Source organism: Gallinula chloropus (assembly GCF_964237585.1).
Source record: "Gallinula chloropus genome assembly, chromosome: 3".
Taxonomy (NCBI): Eukaryota; Metazoa; Chordata; class Aves; order Gruiformes; family Rallidae; genus Gallinula; species Gallinula chloropus.
In genome coordinates this window covers 84873256-84890062 of record NC_140087.1, presented here as the reverse complement: position 1 = coordinate 84890062, position 16807 = coordinate 84873256, and the positions used below count along the sequence as shown (strand labels likewise).

The 16807-nt window shown below is 41.3% G+C and overlaps 1 protein-coding gene across 1 annotated transcript in view; it reads right to left on the bottom strand.

Moving 5' to 3' along the window:
• PSME4 (proteasome activator subunit 4) overlaps positions 1–16807 on the bottom strand; it is a gene marked incomplete at its 5' end in the record, with an annotated part of 63387 nt that overhangs the window by 12013 nt on the left and 34567 nt on the right. The window contains 18 exons of the mRNA XM_084261318.1: positions 218–309; positions 1128–1232; positions 2015–2167; positions 2503–2628; positions 3338–3407; positions 3753–3906; positions 4114–4195; positions 4843–4972; positions 5576–5629; positions 5948–6084; positions 6690–6899; positions 8384–8515; positions 9291–9386; positions 9525–9587; positions 10049–10147; positions 10231–10286; positions 10451–10507; positions 11102–11157. Of these exons, the coding sequence (XP_084117444.1) occupies positions 218–309; positions 1128–1232; positions 2015–2167; positions 2503–2628; positions 3338–3407; positions 3753–3906; positions 4114–4195; positions 4843–4972; positions 5576–5629; positions 5948–6084; positions 6690–6899; positions 8384–8515; positions 9291–9386; positions 9525–9587; positions 10049–10147; positions 10231–10286; positions 10451–10507; positions 11102–11157 (1872 nt within the window). The remainder of the gene's footprint in view (positions 1–217; positions 310–1127; positions 1233–2014; positions 2168–2502; positions 2629–3337; positions 3408–3752; positions 3907–4113; positions 4196–4842; positions 4973–5575; positions 5630–5947; positions 6085–6689; positions 6900–8383; positions 8516–9290; positions 9387–9524; positions 9588–10048; positions 10148–10230; positions 10287–10450; positions 10508–11101; positions 11158–16807) is intronic.

Sequence of the window (16807 nt, the reverse complement as noted above, 5' to 3'; positions counted from 1 at the left end):
GTGCCGGCTCCAAGCCTCCTCATTCCCTTAATGAGATTTGATCACATTAAAACACTAATAATGAAGAAATGCCATTGTGTGTGGAACACTAATTAGAAAGGAAGGCTTTTGTTCCCTGTTTCTACAAGCCAGCTGGCATAATATGCCCTCAACACATTTTATCCATGTTTTATTTCCTTCTTTATCAATCGACAATAAGAGTTTAAATTAGTTTTACCATGCATCCACAAAGGATCCTCCTTCACCACTCAATGGAGATTCCAGCAGCAATTCAAATAACCAGTGTAGTTTCCTAGGATCTCTGCTTTCCTGAAAACAAAATGCATATCAGAGAGAGATAAGCAAATTTTTTTTTTTAAAGTAAATTACGTATAAACATGAAAATTTTTGACAGATTTTCCTTGCATCCCTTGGGTTTGTTCTACAAACTGCAAAGTTAAGCATCTTTGCACAATGACCCTCAAAAGAAAGAAACCCCAGTGAAACTACAGGCAGTTTTAATTACTTAGTAATTACAATGACAGGAATAGATGGAATTGTAGCTTTGCTTCTGACACATACGAATGATCATGTCTGGATTTTGCTAGTTACTTCCAAAGTTCTGGCTGACAAACTACACTGAGTTTCACTGAATGATTTCAAAGAATTACTGATCCAAGATATTAGTGGCCTATCACACACCCCACCTTGCAGACAGGGTTCTGCCTCTCAGAACCCTCATGCTGTGTTAGAAGCTAACTTGAGACTTAGTTGTCACAGCATAATGCTAAGCTGCACACTTCTAAGGCAAGAATAAACATGTCATCCGAGTTCAAAAACTGAACATGTAGCAAGCATACACATAACATTACCCACTAACCCTATGCAGCTCTCCTAAAATATTTAAGAGGAAAACTAAGGCTTAATTTCCTTTTAAAATGTCCTATTTGTCTGCTAAGGGCAGAATACAATACCCCCAAAGCTTCAGGATTTTAAATGGGTGGGGTTTTTATACTGTATTAACAGCGCTGAGTTTTAGGTGGTAGAACATACCCACCCCCTGTGTTAGGGAAGCTCTTATTTACTTATTGTCCAGAAACCATGACCACCTGGGTACAGCTTTCCAAGACCAAATCCAGGGTACTTACACAGGAGGTTGCTATGCATGTGCCCCAGTCGTTGTATGTTTCCACTGTAATGTTGGATAAAGCTGTTCGAAGCAACGGACAGAGAAGCTTCCAAAGCTTTTCCACCTGTTCAACAAAAAGACAGAACACAAGATTTGTCTATTTGAGGACAAAAAACCTGGCCATCTAACCACTTGTGAGCACAAAGCCAGCCCTTCAAATCAGGGAAAAACAATACTTGTTATAGAGGCAGCTATAGTAGGATTTTTATAAAAGGAAATAAGTATTATCAGAGGAAAGATTTCAGGCATCATTTTGGTTTTGTTAACAAGGGGCTGAGAAACATTGCAGACTACACATGCACTGTTTTCACAGTGATTTAAGTACAGCTGCATCAGAGACTGTATATACTTTGCTTTCGGTGGGATAGCAGTCTTGCACACCCCAAGGACTTCCCACCACCCCAGCCCAGTTTTAAAATGTCATTTTTATTTTGTTAAAAAACTGATTCTCTCAGGATTATTTTTCAGCGTAGAATTTCCTTTAAAGATAATGCAGACAGCTAGGTCTAAACTAAATAAAGATGCTGCAGACCGAGGTGGACATAAGCCCTTGTTCTAATCAGCAAAGATAACGTGCTTTGTCTTTTCTAGTTCCTCAGCAGCAAACCCATCTTAGTTTTCATCTTGCAGCATTTTCCTAACACCTGGCATTATACAGACACCAAACCAAGCTATGACTTGTGCTCAGAGTTTGGCAATGGAGCATGAAGCACTGAAACACTCTCCAGTCCTTTCTTGGACACAGCCGACACATGAAAACACCCCAACTTCCTATGCTTTGTTTGGGTAATAATTCAAACTTAGTCCTTAACTTCCACAAATCACACAAAAATACTACTGCAGCACCTTCTCAAACGTCCAGTGTTTAGAGCCTCTGATTAAGCCAGCTATAATTTCAGCTACACATCTCTGGGTGCTTTCATGGGAATCTGCCACGAGTTGTTCTAAATGGGGCTGAAGGACCGGCAAGAAGGCATCATCGAAGTTTCTGAAAAGGCCCTGTAGAAAAAGATGTGAAAATGCCGTCAGTAACCAACCATCTGAACCACAGCCTTCATAAGAACAATGTCAGATTGAGAAGTGTTTGAGATTTCATTATGAAGAAAGTGAAATCACTTAATTACTTTGCTTTTGTAACAGAAACGTATGCAAGTGTCCTACATACTTTTGTAATAGTGTAAACATGTTTTCTTAAGCAGTTCATCAGAAGAAAGGATTAATCACAGCAACATGCCTTTAAAAACCAATCTTTTGCCATAGCAAAGTGTAAGCTCTTCCAGACTTTGATCATCACCTACAAAATGGAAGCAGGTTAGTTCCCGAACTCCAGTTACCTTGAAGAGGCATAACCTGCGAGGATTAAACTTGTCTTTTCCTTTTCTGTCTTCTAGAGACAAGAATTTTATCAACTGCTCAACAAACCTGGGATCAGAAAAGTGATCGTATATAATTTGTTCTGCCTGTAACAGGAAAAAGAAGAAAACAGATTAGCTTCAGGGTGTGAGGCTGTCACAGTGATATCCCCATCTTTCCAAGTCCCACTGCACATTTTAAAGCAATTCTGGCAAATATCACCCCCTACTTATCCATTCAGCCCCTCATTTTATCAGAATACTGGGTAGCATTTAGCAAGGCTCCTGATTTTTACTTTCATTAATGACTTTAGATTGTCTTTCCTTTCACTAGCACAACCCCTACAAAGCAGTCCTTCCCTCTATCATTAATTGCCTTGTTCTAAACTCTGATAAAGATTTGAAAGGGAACAAGAAAGTGCTCATTAATACAATTATTCCACGATCACTGACAAAGGAGCTGCAGTACATTCATGTAATAATTTCTTCTTGCATGGTAACACAGGTTTGAAAATGGAGTAAAAAAACATGATTAAAAATGGGCTGTGGGGATCTAGTTTCACTTATTGCTTGTTAAAACCATGGTTATAACTACACAGCCATAAAACTGTGTGGTTGAGTTCCATCTTCATCTTGGGTTGCAATTAAACAGAACAAATCCGTGTCCATAAACATTGAACAATACTTTGGTTAAGAGAGGGAAGGGAATTTGATCTCCATGTTATCACCACAGCAATCTGTGGACAATATTAAAAAAGGAAAGGAAGAGAAACAGTACTAAAAACCCCACAAAACTGAAATTCACTGAAACCCTTACCTCTGTCAGCTCATCTCTCCTTCGCCCGAGCTTTGGCTGATGCTCAACTGGAGCATAAACTGTCATAGTTCTGAAAATAAAGTTTAAAAAAAATGGAGTACCGTATTTCAAAGTAAAAAAAAAGCATATGTATTACCTACATTGAACAGGATTTATCAGCAGCTCCAAAAGAGCAAAACTTAAAGTTTACAACAAAATATTTAAGTTTAAAATATTATTGCAAAATTAATAATAAAAAACACTGCAAAAAACACCACAAAAAAAAAATCTGGAGACGAGAAAACAAGCAAAGAGCATAAAGGAAGAATTAGTATTTTTTTCCCCAATTAAAAAAATCTAACAAGCATTATTTAATTTCAACAGGGTTTTTGGTCCTGACTCTCACAATTCTACCTTAACGTTTACTGATACTCACTGGGGCCAGGTATAATATCCCCAGTGCGTTTTCTCCACGAAACAACATGACTCCCAAGCTTCCTTGGTCTTTGGTAAATTCTGACTGTCATAGTGCAGCCACTGGTTATCTGGTCTGTCACCAGCCTGAATGCTGGAAGGCTTCGGGTTTCCACCTGTGTAAAGAGGAATTTAGACTCTCTCAAACTTGTTTGTTAACACATCCCAGGTAAAAGATGTATATTGCCTATTTTGTTTGTGTAGGACATGAACTACCAAGAGAGAAATAAACCCCTTGTGATTTGATGCTTAATTTAACCAGAAAAAACAGCTTTTTAAAATCTAAGGACGTTATCAATACTTGTGCATTAAGTCAAACCTACTTATTTCATAAGGGCAGATGGGCACTTTCTTGTGTGTTCTCTTAAGCTGCTTCAGAATGCCAGCCACAGCTGAGATGGCCACCTGGAAGACAGAAAGAGGCATTAACACATTGATTCCATACACTTACCTCCAGAAAGATGTGTCTCATCCCCTCACCACAGACACGTTTTAAGGTAGCTACTCAGCGCCTCAAAAGCCAGCAAGCATTACAGTGAGCTTTGTGGCTGTAATGACAGTGATACCTCCCATCGAGAAGTAAGCATCACTCATTGCAAGGGATACAGGACATGACTTCAGTGTGACCTTTATAGCCCAGAAAACCCTCCCCACTAATCGTTTCCAGGAAAAAGGAGGCAGCTGCTAGTTTCAAGCCTCACCGAGGCAACGAGCAGAATGAAAGGTACAATTAAAACACGCAGACAGTCCCTTTCAAGGAATAAGCTGCAGAAGGAAAAACCAGACATCTGCAGAAGGAACTCTGCAGAAGAATTGTGAAGCAAGGAAGAATGAACAGACACATTCCACACTCTTACAGTCCCTACACCGTATGTCATGGCTATGGTGCTACCAAGACTGTCTTCTGCCTGGACGAGGAACTTCCGTACACAGGCATGCGTGGAAGGGAGAGGGGGGAGGTACACCTCAGCCTGTGCTGTATCACAGAAAACCACCCCAAATATCTGATCTTAGCCCTAGTGAGCTTACAAAAGAAAGAGATTGGGTTTTACCTTACGAACGACAATTGCATCATGGTTGAGACACTGCACAAAAAACTTTATGGCACGGACAGGCAGGATCCTATCATCCCTCAGGAGCAGCGACAGAAATCCGATGCTTATGTGCTCAAACTTCCAGGGACTGAGAAAAAGAAACAGACATTCAAACCAGACAGTAAGGAGCACAGTTGCAGGTACTGCTTTGCACAGGAATTATTACGCATACTAAGATTACATAAATATGCTTGGACTAACACAAATAACTTTCTATGCCAGCGCTGGAGTCAATGAACTGAACTGCCACTTAGGGAACTCACCTCAGGGTTCCACTTTAGTCTTTTAAAGTTTTTAAAAACAAATATCGTGCTACTAATTAAAAAAAAAAAATTCAGATTGTCAGTATTATGCAGCCAGAACCAGTGCTTTTTTACCCCAGGACAAAAAATAAAATAAAAGCCCAAGAGGTCACTCTAACAACCAAGCTTAACTCCAAGATGTGATGACACTTTATATTAACAAATCAAGCTCCCAATCAAAATGAGTTCAAGACTCATTTGCTTCTTTACCTAGGAGACAGTAACCCAAGATTCCCCTACATTGGCAATTGCCTCAAGGCTTAAAAAAAAAAAAAATATCACTCGATGCTGGTCATGCTAACTGAACTTCTGCATGCAACTGATGTTTATTCACAGTCCCCACCAATCCACTCCCAAAAAATTTCTCCACCCCAGAAAGGCAGACTTACAGATTTCTTTGTTCCACACAGTCCAGGAGCATGTTGACCAAATTTTCATAGTTTCTGAGGGAAAGAGAGGGAATCACCAACCAGACAATGCTGAGAGAACCATTTAGAAACAGAATAAAAAGGTAGATGAAGGCAACACAGTAAACAGAACATCAGCTGGGAGGACTGGGAAGTGGACGAAGAAGGGAAGGAGATATGAGTGTAGAGGAGAGGCTGCTGAGCTGAGAGACGAGACACCACCATGATCCTTGGGCATTTTGAATTTGTCGAGCTTAAGATTCAGTTTAGCAATTTTGACTTAATATGTTTAACATGCAGCGGTATATAGTACCATAGGTGGTACAAAGTGGTGTTAAGGGAAGCTTAACTTACCGCAGAGCCTCTGCGTTCTTTTCTTTCTGCCGCTGAATCCCTAACTGAATTTCTTCTGAAGGAAGACCTGTGAAGTCTGAACTGGGATGGTCGGATTTTTGCAGCATAACAGCTATCTCAATGCACTTCTCTGGAACCTAGTGACAGAGAACACAGATTTGGGACTGAGTGGCACCTCACAAGGCTTTCATGTTTGTTTCTGTTTTGTACTCCCACAGTGGAGTTATTTTCCAAACACATTTTATTCTATTTCAAAATAATGGTGAAGACAAACTTCAGCATTTCATTAAGCACAGAAATTGTTTAGAAAACATTTTTACGAAATCAGCACTCATTCTTCAAGATAAGCACCGTTTTATTGGTCCCACTGATGAAGCAAGTGGAAGCCAGTTGTGGAACGAGTGCTGCATATTAACACTGCAGGATGACACTGCAAATACTGACAGCACCTATTTGCTGACTACATACTACATTCCTGTACTAATTAACACTGAGAATCAGCTTCAGCTTCCTTTCCATAACAGCCTTCCCTAGAAGTTAATGGAAAGTTGCAGATTCCAACAGCATTACACGATGCTCCATCACTTCAGCCTCAAAACCACAGGTCCACACTCCTCCATAACAGGAATCAGAACATGGCTGATATCAGAACAACTCAGACAAGACACAGGAGTCTCCAGCCCTTCTGTAATCAAACACTCTCAGAATCCAAGAGACGAACACCGAGCAATCTGCCACTTACTGCAAAGTCCAATCCAATTGTTTCATACTGCCTGTGGATTTTTTCTGCTAGGTCATCAAAGAGTCTAACTATGGATGGCTTTTCCAGGGACATCGCTTTGCTAAGCCCAGAAGAAACAATTGCTGGCCACGTCTGTGCGATACAGTCCCAGTCGTGAAGGTTTGCCAAACATACTCCACTGTGATTTCCGAGAAGACAATATAAGGCACCCTGTAAAATGGAAGATGTCATTTTAGAAAGGTAAAGCACTGTTTGTATAGAAGTGGTATCTATCTACATACACACACACACACACCCCCACACCCACCCAGAACAAAAATTAATCTTCACATTACCAAATCATTAAAATGTACTGTAAACATTCAGCTCCATGGCCTCATTGTCAAAATGCGGCAAGTTTTTCCCAGAATCCTCTTCCTTTAATGAGGCCAGAAGCCCAGCCAACTGAGCCACAGAAAAGCTGGCTGTTTTTTGAATTACATGCTAAAGGAGACTGGATAAAGACCAAGTCCCATGCCTGGCCTTGTGGGAACGTGTTCATGGTTGGGCTGTGGGCACATCCTAACGCTCTTAACTAGGAGGCTCATAACTCTTCACCCAGACCCAAGTGGTGCCAACCGAACAGGATGCGGAGAACTACTGGACACAGCACAACAAACTGGGAAATGTGAGAAGTGATGGTGTGAGAAGCCAGCAGGAGTTGTGCACAGTGAAAGAAAAGGCGGCTGGATTTCACAGGGAAGCAGGAGTGATGTGAGCAACAGCTAGACTTCACAGACAGCTGGAAAGAAGTCCTGGGAACTGTTTGGAGCATGGCCTCTTACAAGAGCTAACCACATCAGTTTTATCAGACAGGCTGAGGCTGCCCGGTTGGTAGCAGAAATACCAAACGTGGGTACGGCAGCAAATCCTCAAAGCAAAATAAAACAGGGATGGATTGGGAAAAGTGACTAGGCATGGGTTGCTTATCCAGGAGGAGAGAGGGATGGAGAAAGGGAGGTACAAGGATGGCAGAAAAAAAATTTAGAAAAGAGATAATGCTACACACAAACAACAATCACACGCTGCCTGACGGAACCTATCGGACAGCTGGAGCAGGCGATGCAGCTACAGCCGCTGTTCTGCCCATACAAGAGCCCAACTTGCCTCTGCGACCAAGATGATGCGGGGAGGCAGAAGGAGGGGAGCATGATCTTCCAAGCACCTGGACGGATGGAATGCATCCTGGCTTTGGCGCATCAGCACCATTTCCGGGCCTCACAGCATGAGTGGTTCCCCACCACTTCCTAACAAAATCCACCTGACTTAACCTAACCTTTTTTCTGGGTGATCAGCATTTTGTTCAGTTCACGCTGTTTTCTGATACCGCTACAGTTGACACCACTGCTTAAGGAGTTCTTACACCCTGGACTACAGCTTCTCACCTTCTCTCTTGTAATTTAAAAATAGCTGTTAACATACTTTTTTTGAACACCTGAACACACAAACAAATGAGGAACAGATACAACCACAAGATTTCCATTGACAACTGATCTAAGCTAAATAACTCCTTACACTAGTCATGCATCAGTGATGCACAGCCATTTATTTATCATGAAAATATCAGAGCCAGGCTGATAAACAAGCAAACCCCACTTTCACCATTACAAATACTCCTATAAAACCACCTTCAAAGGACAGAAATGAAACAGTACTTTAAATTGCTTTTGAGTGACATCTTGCCGGTCCGGACGCAAGAACTCCAAAACCAAGGGAATGATGTCTCTGCAACAGAAGTTGTACGTTCCCAGAGCTGTGAAGAAAGCTTGCTGAGCTTTACTTCTGACCTGTGGGAAGAGAAACATTACCAGAAAGTCTTCAATCAAAATGATACTGTATGAAGTAACATCCTTATCCATTTCAGTTACTTAAGGACAGAGTTTACACAATGTATTTGCACCCAGCAATGAAATCATTTGTAGCAGGTTGCAAACAGCCCGCTTCCCCTCCCCTGCTCACAGCTGTTTACAACAACCTACATCTTGTTTGTAGCATTTCCTTGAGAACAGCTACAAAGTTAAAGAAAATTCTTTATGTTGCCAAACACAGTTCATGTGTTTTCAATTATTTGACAAACAGAAAGTTAGAATAACAGACAGAGTTCGCAGAGCTCTGAGGAGCGTGCAGACATGGTGGATGGATGGATTGGAATTTATACACACACTCAGAGCTCCCATGGGATGCTGTTGGGCACTCCTTTTGTGTCTAGAATACCACCATAGATACTTCCTACTTAGCATTCCAAAGTGTCACAGCTTGCATCATCACCCCTAAAAACCTCAAGTTGGCATGTTTTTAGTAAAATATTTAACTAAATTATTGTCTTTAGAAGTTAAGTCCATCAAAAATTTAAAAATTTGTAGCCCAAGTCAGCAACCTCTCCATGCAATTAAGTTAAGGGCTTAAAGCAAAAACCCTGCTAAAATTGGCAATGTATGCAAATGAAGTTAGTTAATTATTTCATGTTGCCAGAGGAATTGAGACCAAAGATCCTAACAACATGACTGGAAGAGGCCAACAAAAACCTCCATGTACTTCCTTCTAAAAGGGGTTGTTCCTTACCTGACCGTACGAACTTGTGGACAAACACAACAGATCCCTGATCATCTCCTGGTGAGAAGTTTTATATTCACAGCCTTCCATCGTTAGTGTTCTCAGCTAAATTGCACAGAAAACACAAATAAAGCATGGATTGCTTTCTCATTTCAGACACAAGAGAAGTGTGCAGTATTACTGCATCTTTAGCCAAACAACAATGCAACAAATCAGTTTTTCAGGTTGCAGTGGAAGTGTTACCTCATGCTGCAGCATGACTCTGTCTATCAGCAAAGCTCTGATATGCTGTTTCTTTCCTTGAAGCTGTAAAGAAATATGGAATTTGGTTTAGATTTCAGGATTCAGATTGTGCTGACTGAATTCTCATGTATTCTCTTTCTCCTAGAAAACAGGAAGAACAACCTTGATCCCCTCCCCCACCCCCAGTCAAGTTTTTTATTTACCTATCTATAAGCAAAAGGGAGCTCTGGTCACAGAAAGAGCTCAGTTCACAAGGAGAAAGGGAGCATCATGCCACATCTCAGACTTTGGTCCAAGGATGTACACAAACTGAGGGTTAGCAGAATTCAGAAACGCTAAGCTATTTACTCATAAAATTTCCAAATAAAGGCCCAAAAGCACTGTAAAACAATACTTGTACCAAGGAATTAGATTTTAATATTACGAACATTCATTAAGACAGTAAGGAAAACATGAAAAAGCTTTTCTGACTATTAGGAACTATTTCCAGCCCTCACCTAAGATTTACAAAGAAAGTCACTGACCCTGTTCTCCATTGACTTTTTCACCAAATTAAAGCTTTTCCATCGTGAATCAAACTCATGCTTGTGAGACCCTTGGAACTGCAAAACATCACTAATAATCTAGAGTAGAAAGAAACAAGATGACAGTGATTATTCTGCAAAACAAGTAATCTTGTCTTAAGTATTACAAATTAGAGATATACCTTTATTATTAGAAATAAAGACTTGGTATCATCTTCTGAATTATCAAGTATATAGCCTGCAATTGGAAGAAAAATAATTCATCATCAGGAAAAGAATGGATTATAACTTTGTTTCTACAAAGCTTAAGTTTCAGAATTATAGGTAAACAAAACCCAGTTTCCCACCTAAAAAATTATACTAAAAGCACAACTTTTCAAATAAAAAAGTGGTTAAACTTACATAACAATTTCCTTGTAACCCTTGCAATGGTTTCCCGGTAATTCTCCCTTGATAAATCTACAAAAAGACATTAAACATTTTCTCTTTGTTACAGCACAGCATAAAGAGCAATTCATAGGTAGGTAAAGCAGTGGAGAGTCAGAGACCATTCAGAGACACAAACTACTGTAAAAGTAGCCCTCTTGTGACAGCCACGGACACCGCTCTCACAGGGCCTTTTTCATCAAGCCAAGAGTATCTTTACAGCCACCTGCCTTTCTTTAGCTGCGTTGGCAGCTGGCTTCACTTCTGACCATAGATTGCAGCAGGTTATTTAGCATATGGAAGTGGAGTAGCACATTAAGAAGGACAAGGAAGGACTCGGAGTGTTCAGCAGGTTACGCCTCAATTCCTTCTGTGTCTCAGTTCTTGGGTGGTGGCTGGTGCTTCCTGCACCTTGGAAGTACAAGGGCCCAACCATTCCAACCTGGGGACTGGACCTGAGCTCCCATTCCCAGCCATACCACCACGGCAGATTTGTATCTCATCTGCCAGTGCATGTATGCAACTTCTATGCTGGCCAGAAAAGCACATTTAACACAGAAAGAACCACCAAAATTATGCTCTCTGAAAGAGTCTACTGGTTTTACAACAGAATTAGGACCCACTTACCATATTCAACACCAGTGTAGAGTTTTGTCTCTTCCAAAGACACCAGACTTGGGACCCTGCATGAAAACAAACCAGATATTACTACTACATGTTATGGAAATCCTTGGCTAGGAGTTTCACTGAGAGTTCATTCATTTTAACAAGTTAGAATTGACACCAGCAATGCCAAGGACATTTGGATTTACAAACAGTAAGCTTTGGCATTTATAAAGCAGCCATACATATGGTCAGACTGCTTGTCAGAGGCAGTAGGTACACCATAAGGACACCTTGAACCCAGAATCTTGATTTCTTGTTTCACAGAGCCTCATTAGGTCTGTTAAACATCCAGAGCTTTAGGCTCACTGTTAAGCCTAGAACAGCTCCTAGATGTCTCAGGCTAGAAGGGGCAGATGCGTTCCACTGCCAAGGCAGAAGCCTCTCCTGACAAGTGAAGCTGATAAAGCTTTTCTGACTTTGGTCCTTTCTTTATAACATACCTGTTACCTATAGAAGCCATACTTACTGCTAAATGAAGTTCATTATTAGTAACCACACCAAAAAATAAAGCCAGGCTATGATTTGGGTCAAACTTATCAATCCAAAGTATTTCAAGTGCATTCTTAGTCTTTGTGGATCTGCTTTATGCGTAACCACCCAAGAAGTACAGACTCAAGTATCACACACCAAAGAACTTAACACCAAGAAGTGTTTCCTACATACATCTGGGGGTTTGCATTTTGGTTTTGTTGCCCATTTTTTTTAAAAACCTACAATCTCACCCCTGAAACATTAAGGGAACAAATTCAAGTGAAACAGACTGGTGCATTATACTAAACTAATAGTACCAGCAAGCAGTCCCTAGGAAAAAAAAAAACAACAATCTCCACACAGAATGCACTGCCAGTACAGTCAGTACAAAGCTAAGTGAACCAATGCGACTCTACCCCCATTACAAATGCTGAGCAACACATCAGAACACATTACAGCTTCTGTATCTGAGCACGTGCCACCAGATCCTAAAATAAACACACAGATTTCATCCAACAGCAAACTTCTGTCAGAACCAGGCAGAAGTGTCATTTCTCTCCTGTAAAATCAAACATATTAAAACAGAGGAGCTTCAATTATCGTGCTGATTAAACGCAGAATGGCAATCCCAAGAAAAAACTTGACACCAAAAATTAAGTAAACAGTCTGACCTCACAACCCTTTTAACAGCCACATCTGCACCATCAAAAGTCAAACTGAAGCATCTTCCTCTTAACTGATTTGGCCACCGAGAAGGTGTTTCAGTTTTCTCACTGTATTTCTGGCAGGGTGAAGTTGATGTGAAAATGAGCCACTCTGAATACTTCCCCCAAAACCTCAGCACTGACACGAGTGCTTAAGGTACACCTTGGCCACTAAGGCAATTTCCAAGACATCCACCATCAATCCTGTACTTTGGTCCTGAATAAGTAAATCCATATAAAGCTGCTGTGGTCCCCCACACTCGCTCTTTTAGAGCCATCTACATGATTGACTCTGAAAGCGTTTGCTGTGTATTTCTCCAAGACCAGATCTTTCCCCTTGGGAAGATACAGAGCAGGGATATTTCTGAAATTAATGTCTAGAGGAAAAAAAATAAACCTTCCTGCCCCAATGACATAAAAAGTTCTTAAAAAAACAAACCTAACAGACAACATCTGAGATTGTTGAAGTGGTTACTTTTTTTTGGTACAGTATATTGGATATGTTGATACATAAATGAGCTTACAGCTACAATTTCTTCTCCAGTACTTTAATATGTATTTACTGTTATGTAGCTTTCCCTGACAGAAACACAGAGATTAAGTACATGTAGGGCTTACCTACCAATGAGGTGAGGAAAATTCAAGCGCAACATCCCACTTCTCCCTTGGGTAGTCTGCAGAAAGGTAACAAACCTTTGTGCTTCTTCCCCATTCCCAACAAAACGCATTCAGCTGTTCTTTGCCAGCCAGCCCAAGGTCTAACATAAAACAATGGAAGAACAACCGTCCAAGCTCTCTGTACACTTCACTACCTGAGCAAACCAGGAGTAACAACTCAACATGCTGCATCCAGTCATCACCCACCAGCCTGGTATAGTCCTTACTCCACAGGCAGAACCATTTATTTCAACAAGGCTACTTACTAAGAGGATGAAAATACTATGTTCAAAAGTGTTTGTAGCTGGCCGAGAAGCTAAGATCCACCCCCATGATGTTCAGCATTGGGAGTGTCAGGTACTGTGCCACAGAAAACTAAGGGGGTTATGTCAGGGACACAAAAGGAAGCGGCATGAAATATTTTTCTGAACTTCAGTCAATCCTGATAGGGAGATTCTCACGACAACACCCCATGCAGTGTATAAACAGTACTTCATTCTCTGTCTACAGTTTTCAACACGGAAATTGCCATGGAAATCCAACAGACATCCCAATTAAACAGAACTCTGCTGAACCCACTTCCTTATGTGTCACAGTACAAAACCTGAAGCATCTTTATTCAAGAAAAATTGATGCACTATATTTTTCAACTCCCAGACTCTATTCATGGCTCTGTGTACATATTCCTCAGATACAAGTGCAATTCAGCAAGCAGATACAGCTCTTCAGAAACAAGTAGCTTCTAGCATCACTCCACTGAATCAAATGCAGAAGAAATATTTCTAACTGCAGAAAACACCCCCAAAGAAACAACTTTCTCTGCACAAAACCTGTGTCAGGGTTGTTAAGGACTAGATCAAGGGCTGCATCAACCAATTTGGACAGAAGAGATGAAGAGACAGCAATTGGAACGTGCCCATGGAAAAAACAGGGTTACTCTCCATGGAGGAGTAACTGTTTCCTTCTCTGTGTGTAGCTCCCCCAGCAGAGCTGGGAACTTCCCTGGAGATGCCAAGAGAGGTTAGCTAGCCCTGCCCCTCAGCATACCATACATTCTACACAGTTAAATGTGGTCTTATCTCTCACCTGCAGGCTGAGCACCTTCAGTGAAGAGGCATTAGGAATGCTCCTACTGACACTGGGAGCAAGAGCAGAGCAATACTGCATCCTAACTAATCAAGCTGTATTTCAGAGGGAGAAACAAAACGGACGTTCTCCGAGTAATCTCTGTTTTGCTCCCCTAAATCAGCTGCTTAGTGTTACCCTGTTAGTAAGGGGGTTGCAAGGAACAGAAGCAACGGAAAACTCAATGGAACAGCAGCAAAACATTTCCCAACCTTGGAGAGCTTTGTACTGTCTGCATCTGAAATAATCATTATTTGCACACCATTAGAGGCCTCATAACAAATGAAGGGGGATATTACTTCCAAATACAGTGTCCCCTTAAGAGCAAGGGCAGACTGTGTGCAGACACACTGTGCGTCCTTGTGTACATCTCATGGGGCAGAGCAACCATTACACCAGGCACAGAGAAAACTGTGCGCTCATTTTTCCCCAACTATGGCAGGATTGGTCACTACAGCTCTGACCTCCTTGATTACGCCCCAAAAAGCTACTGCTGTCATAAAGGACTGATGCTCCACAGACCCCTGTCTTGGCAGCCTCAAGTCCTTTTATCCCTTCCCCTTGTAACTACTTGCTTTGCATTAACAAGTGAGTCACAGAACACACCTGAAATCAATGGCATCTGTGCTAGGATCAAAAGCAATGGGGAGTAATAATGTAAATACACACCATTGAGTCCCAAAATAGCTTTCTAGTCATTTGTTATGCGTGCCACTTCAGGAGGGAATTCATTCATCCTCCCAAGAGCTGAAGTTTAAATTCCTTGCTACTTACAGGCTAAAAACCAAGAAGTTAACATCACATGACATTTATTGAAGCTGTGCTTCCTACTGAAATGTTCAATTCTGGCAAGATTCAGTTATGCCATTTACATACACATGGATTCTGCACTGATTCCTGTTCTATAGAATTGCTGATCTTCCCCAAACACCTGCTCACATCCAACACACACCCAGTAACCTCGAGCGTGCACAACAGCATGAGCTACAACACGATCTTCAGAAGGATATAAATTATGTCACTCAAACACACATGTGGGGATTTTGCTCCCAAAATTGGTAAGAAAAGAATAAACAACAAATGAAAATCACAAGCTACATTGCAAGAACCGCCTGGCCTCCAGAAGATCGTTATGAATCCCAAACCATTTACGCTCCAGTTCACTAACCAAGGATACTACTACTAGCATTCACAGCAGCTACACCGATGTGTGCATAGCGACCGTGAATATACACACACGCACACACACACACCGTGCGCTGAGCAAATCCAAGTCAAGTGCTGGTCAATTTAACCACGTGTTTTCGGGACTATATACATCACTTGCCAGTTCCCAAACTACCTGTCATCAAAAGATAACAAAAAGAACTAAGAGAAACTAATGAATCAACATGAAAACATTAACTGAGCCTGGCAGGAGAGTGGAGAGGGCTCATGCCAATGTAGCCACTTGTAGGTAAACAGAAGTTCCTAAACTTTTAAGCGGTATTTATTAAGCCATGAAAATAAGGGCATGTTTTGATCCTGTCTAACAAAGAGAACATACCACACCAATGCTGGCGAGTTTTATTCAGTTGCAGCTTTATCAAACAGCAAATAAAGATAACGAACAAAGAAACCAACAGAAGAACTTAACCCTGTAACAGTCCATAGGAATGGAATGACTTCCCAGAAAACTTTTCAGGATGAAAGGTTCCTGTAAGTGAACAGTGCAACAGGCTTTTAAAAATTATTTCCATAAAACGCTGCTGACAAATCATAATACACCAGCTACAAACAAAGAGACCAGAGGCAATTAGTGAACCAGCAGTTAAAAGTACCCCTACAGTAAAATGCAGTAGTCTGGCACTAGCAGAGCAGCTTTGTATTTGCAACAGCTCCCTTGTCTTACTGTAGAAGTAACGTAAAAAGAATCAGAGCAACAACAAAGCACCGAGCAGCAGATCGTTACATTAGTGGAAAGCACTCTCACACATTCATCTCTGCACTCTGTTTTAAAGCAGAAAGGTTGAGAACTTCAATCCACACTCCCTCATTTTCCTCTCCCAAAACAGTGCTTGTAACTTAAGTTATGCTCTCATCCCCCTACATGACACTTAAATCAGTGATCAAATCAGGTACAGTGGGCTCATGCCGTTCCCACCTGTTCCTGAAGAAAGCAGCCTTTCTGCTTTATTCCTGCCACTGCCTTTCCCTGCCTGTCCCTCAAAGCAAGACCACAAAGAGACCCCAAAAACAAGGTCTGCAAACATCTGGGTGGCTTTCAGTTGTGACACAAGAAAAACAAACCTCATACACTAGGGAAAAAGTGTTTAGGTGGTGGGAGCAGCTTGCAGGCAGATGGAGCTCCCACCACTAACTGAACTGTGACACCTAAACTCATCATCCTGCTCCACAGTTTTAAAGTTCATTATACCCACATATTTCTTCTGTCAAGACTCAAACTGCACAGCTCCAAGCTCTTCCCCTTCTATGTGACTTTCCTTTTATTCAGTGAGCAGGCTACAAGATAAAGGAACTAATACTCCTCATGTGCCTGTCTTGGCAAGAATCTTCAGGTATCCTTAACCACCGAGATGGAGAAAAGCTAGCAGTGACACCTACTCGAATCAACTTTACAGCCAGCACAAGTAACAGTGCTGTACTACACAGCGCACGTTCTGCCGTGGTCCACTGGAGTTAAGCAGAGTAGGAGGTACCTGACAAGAAG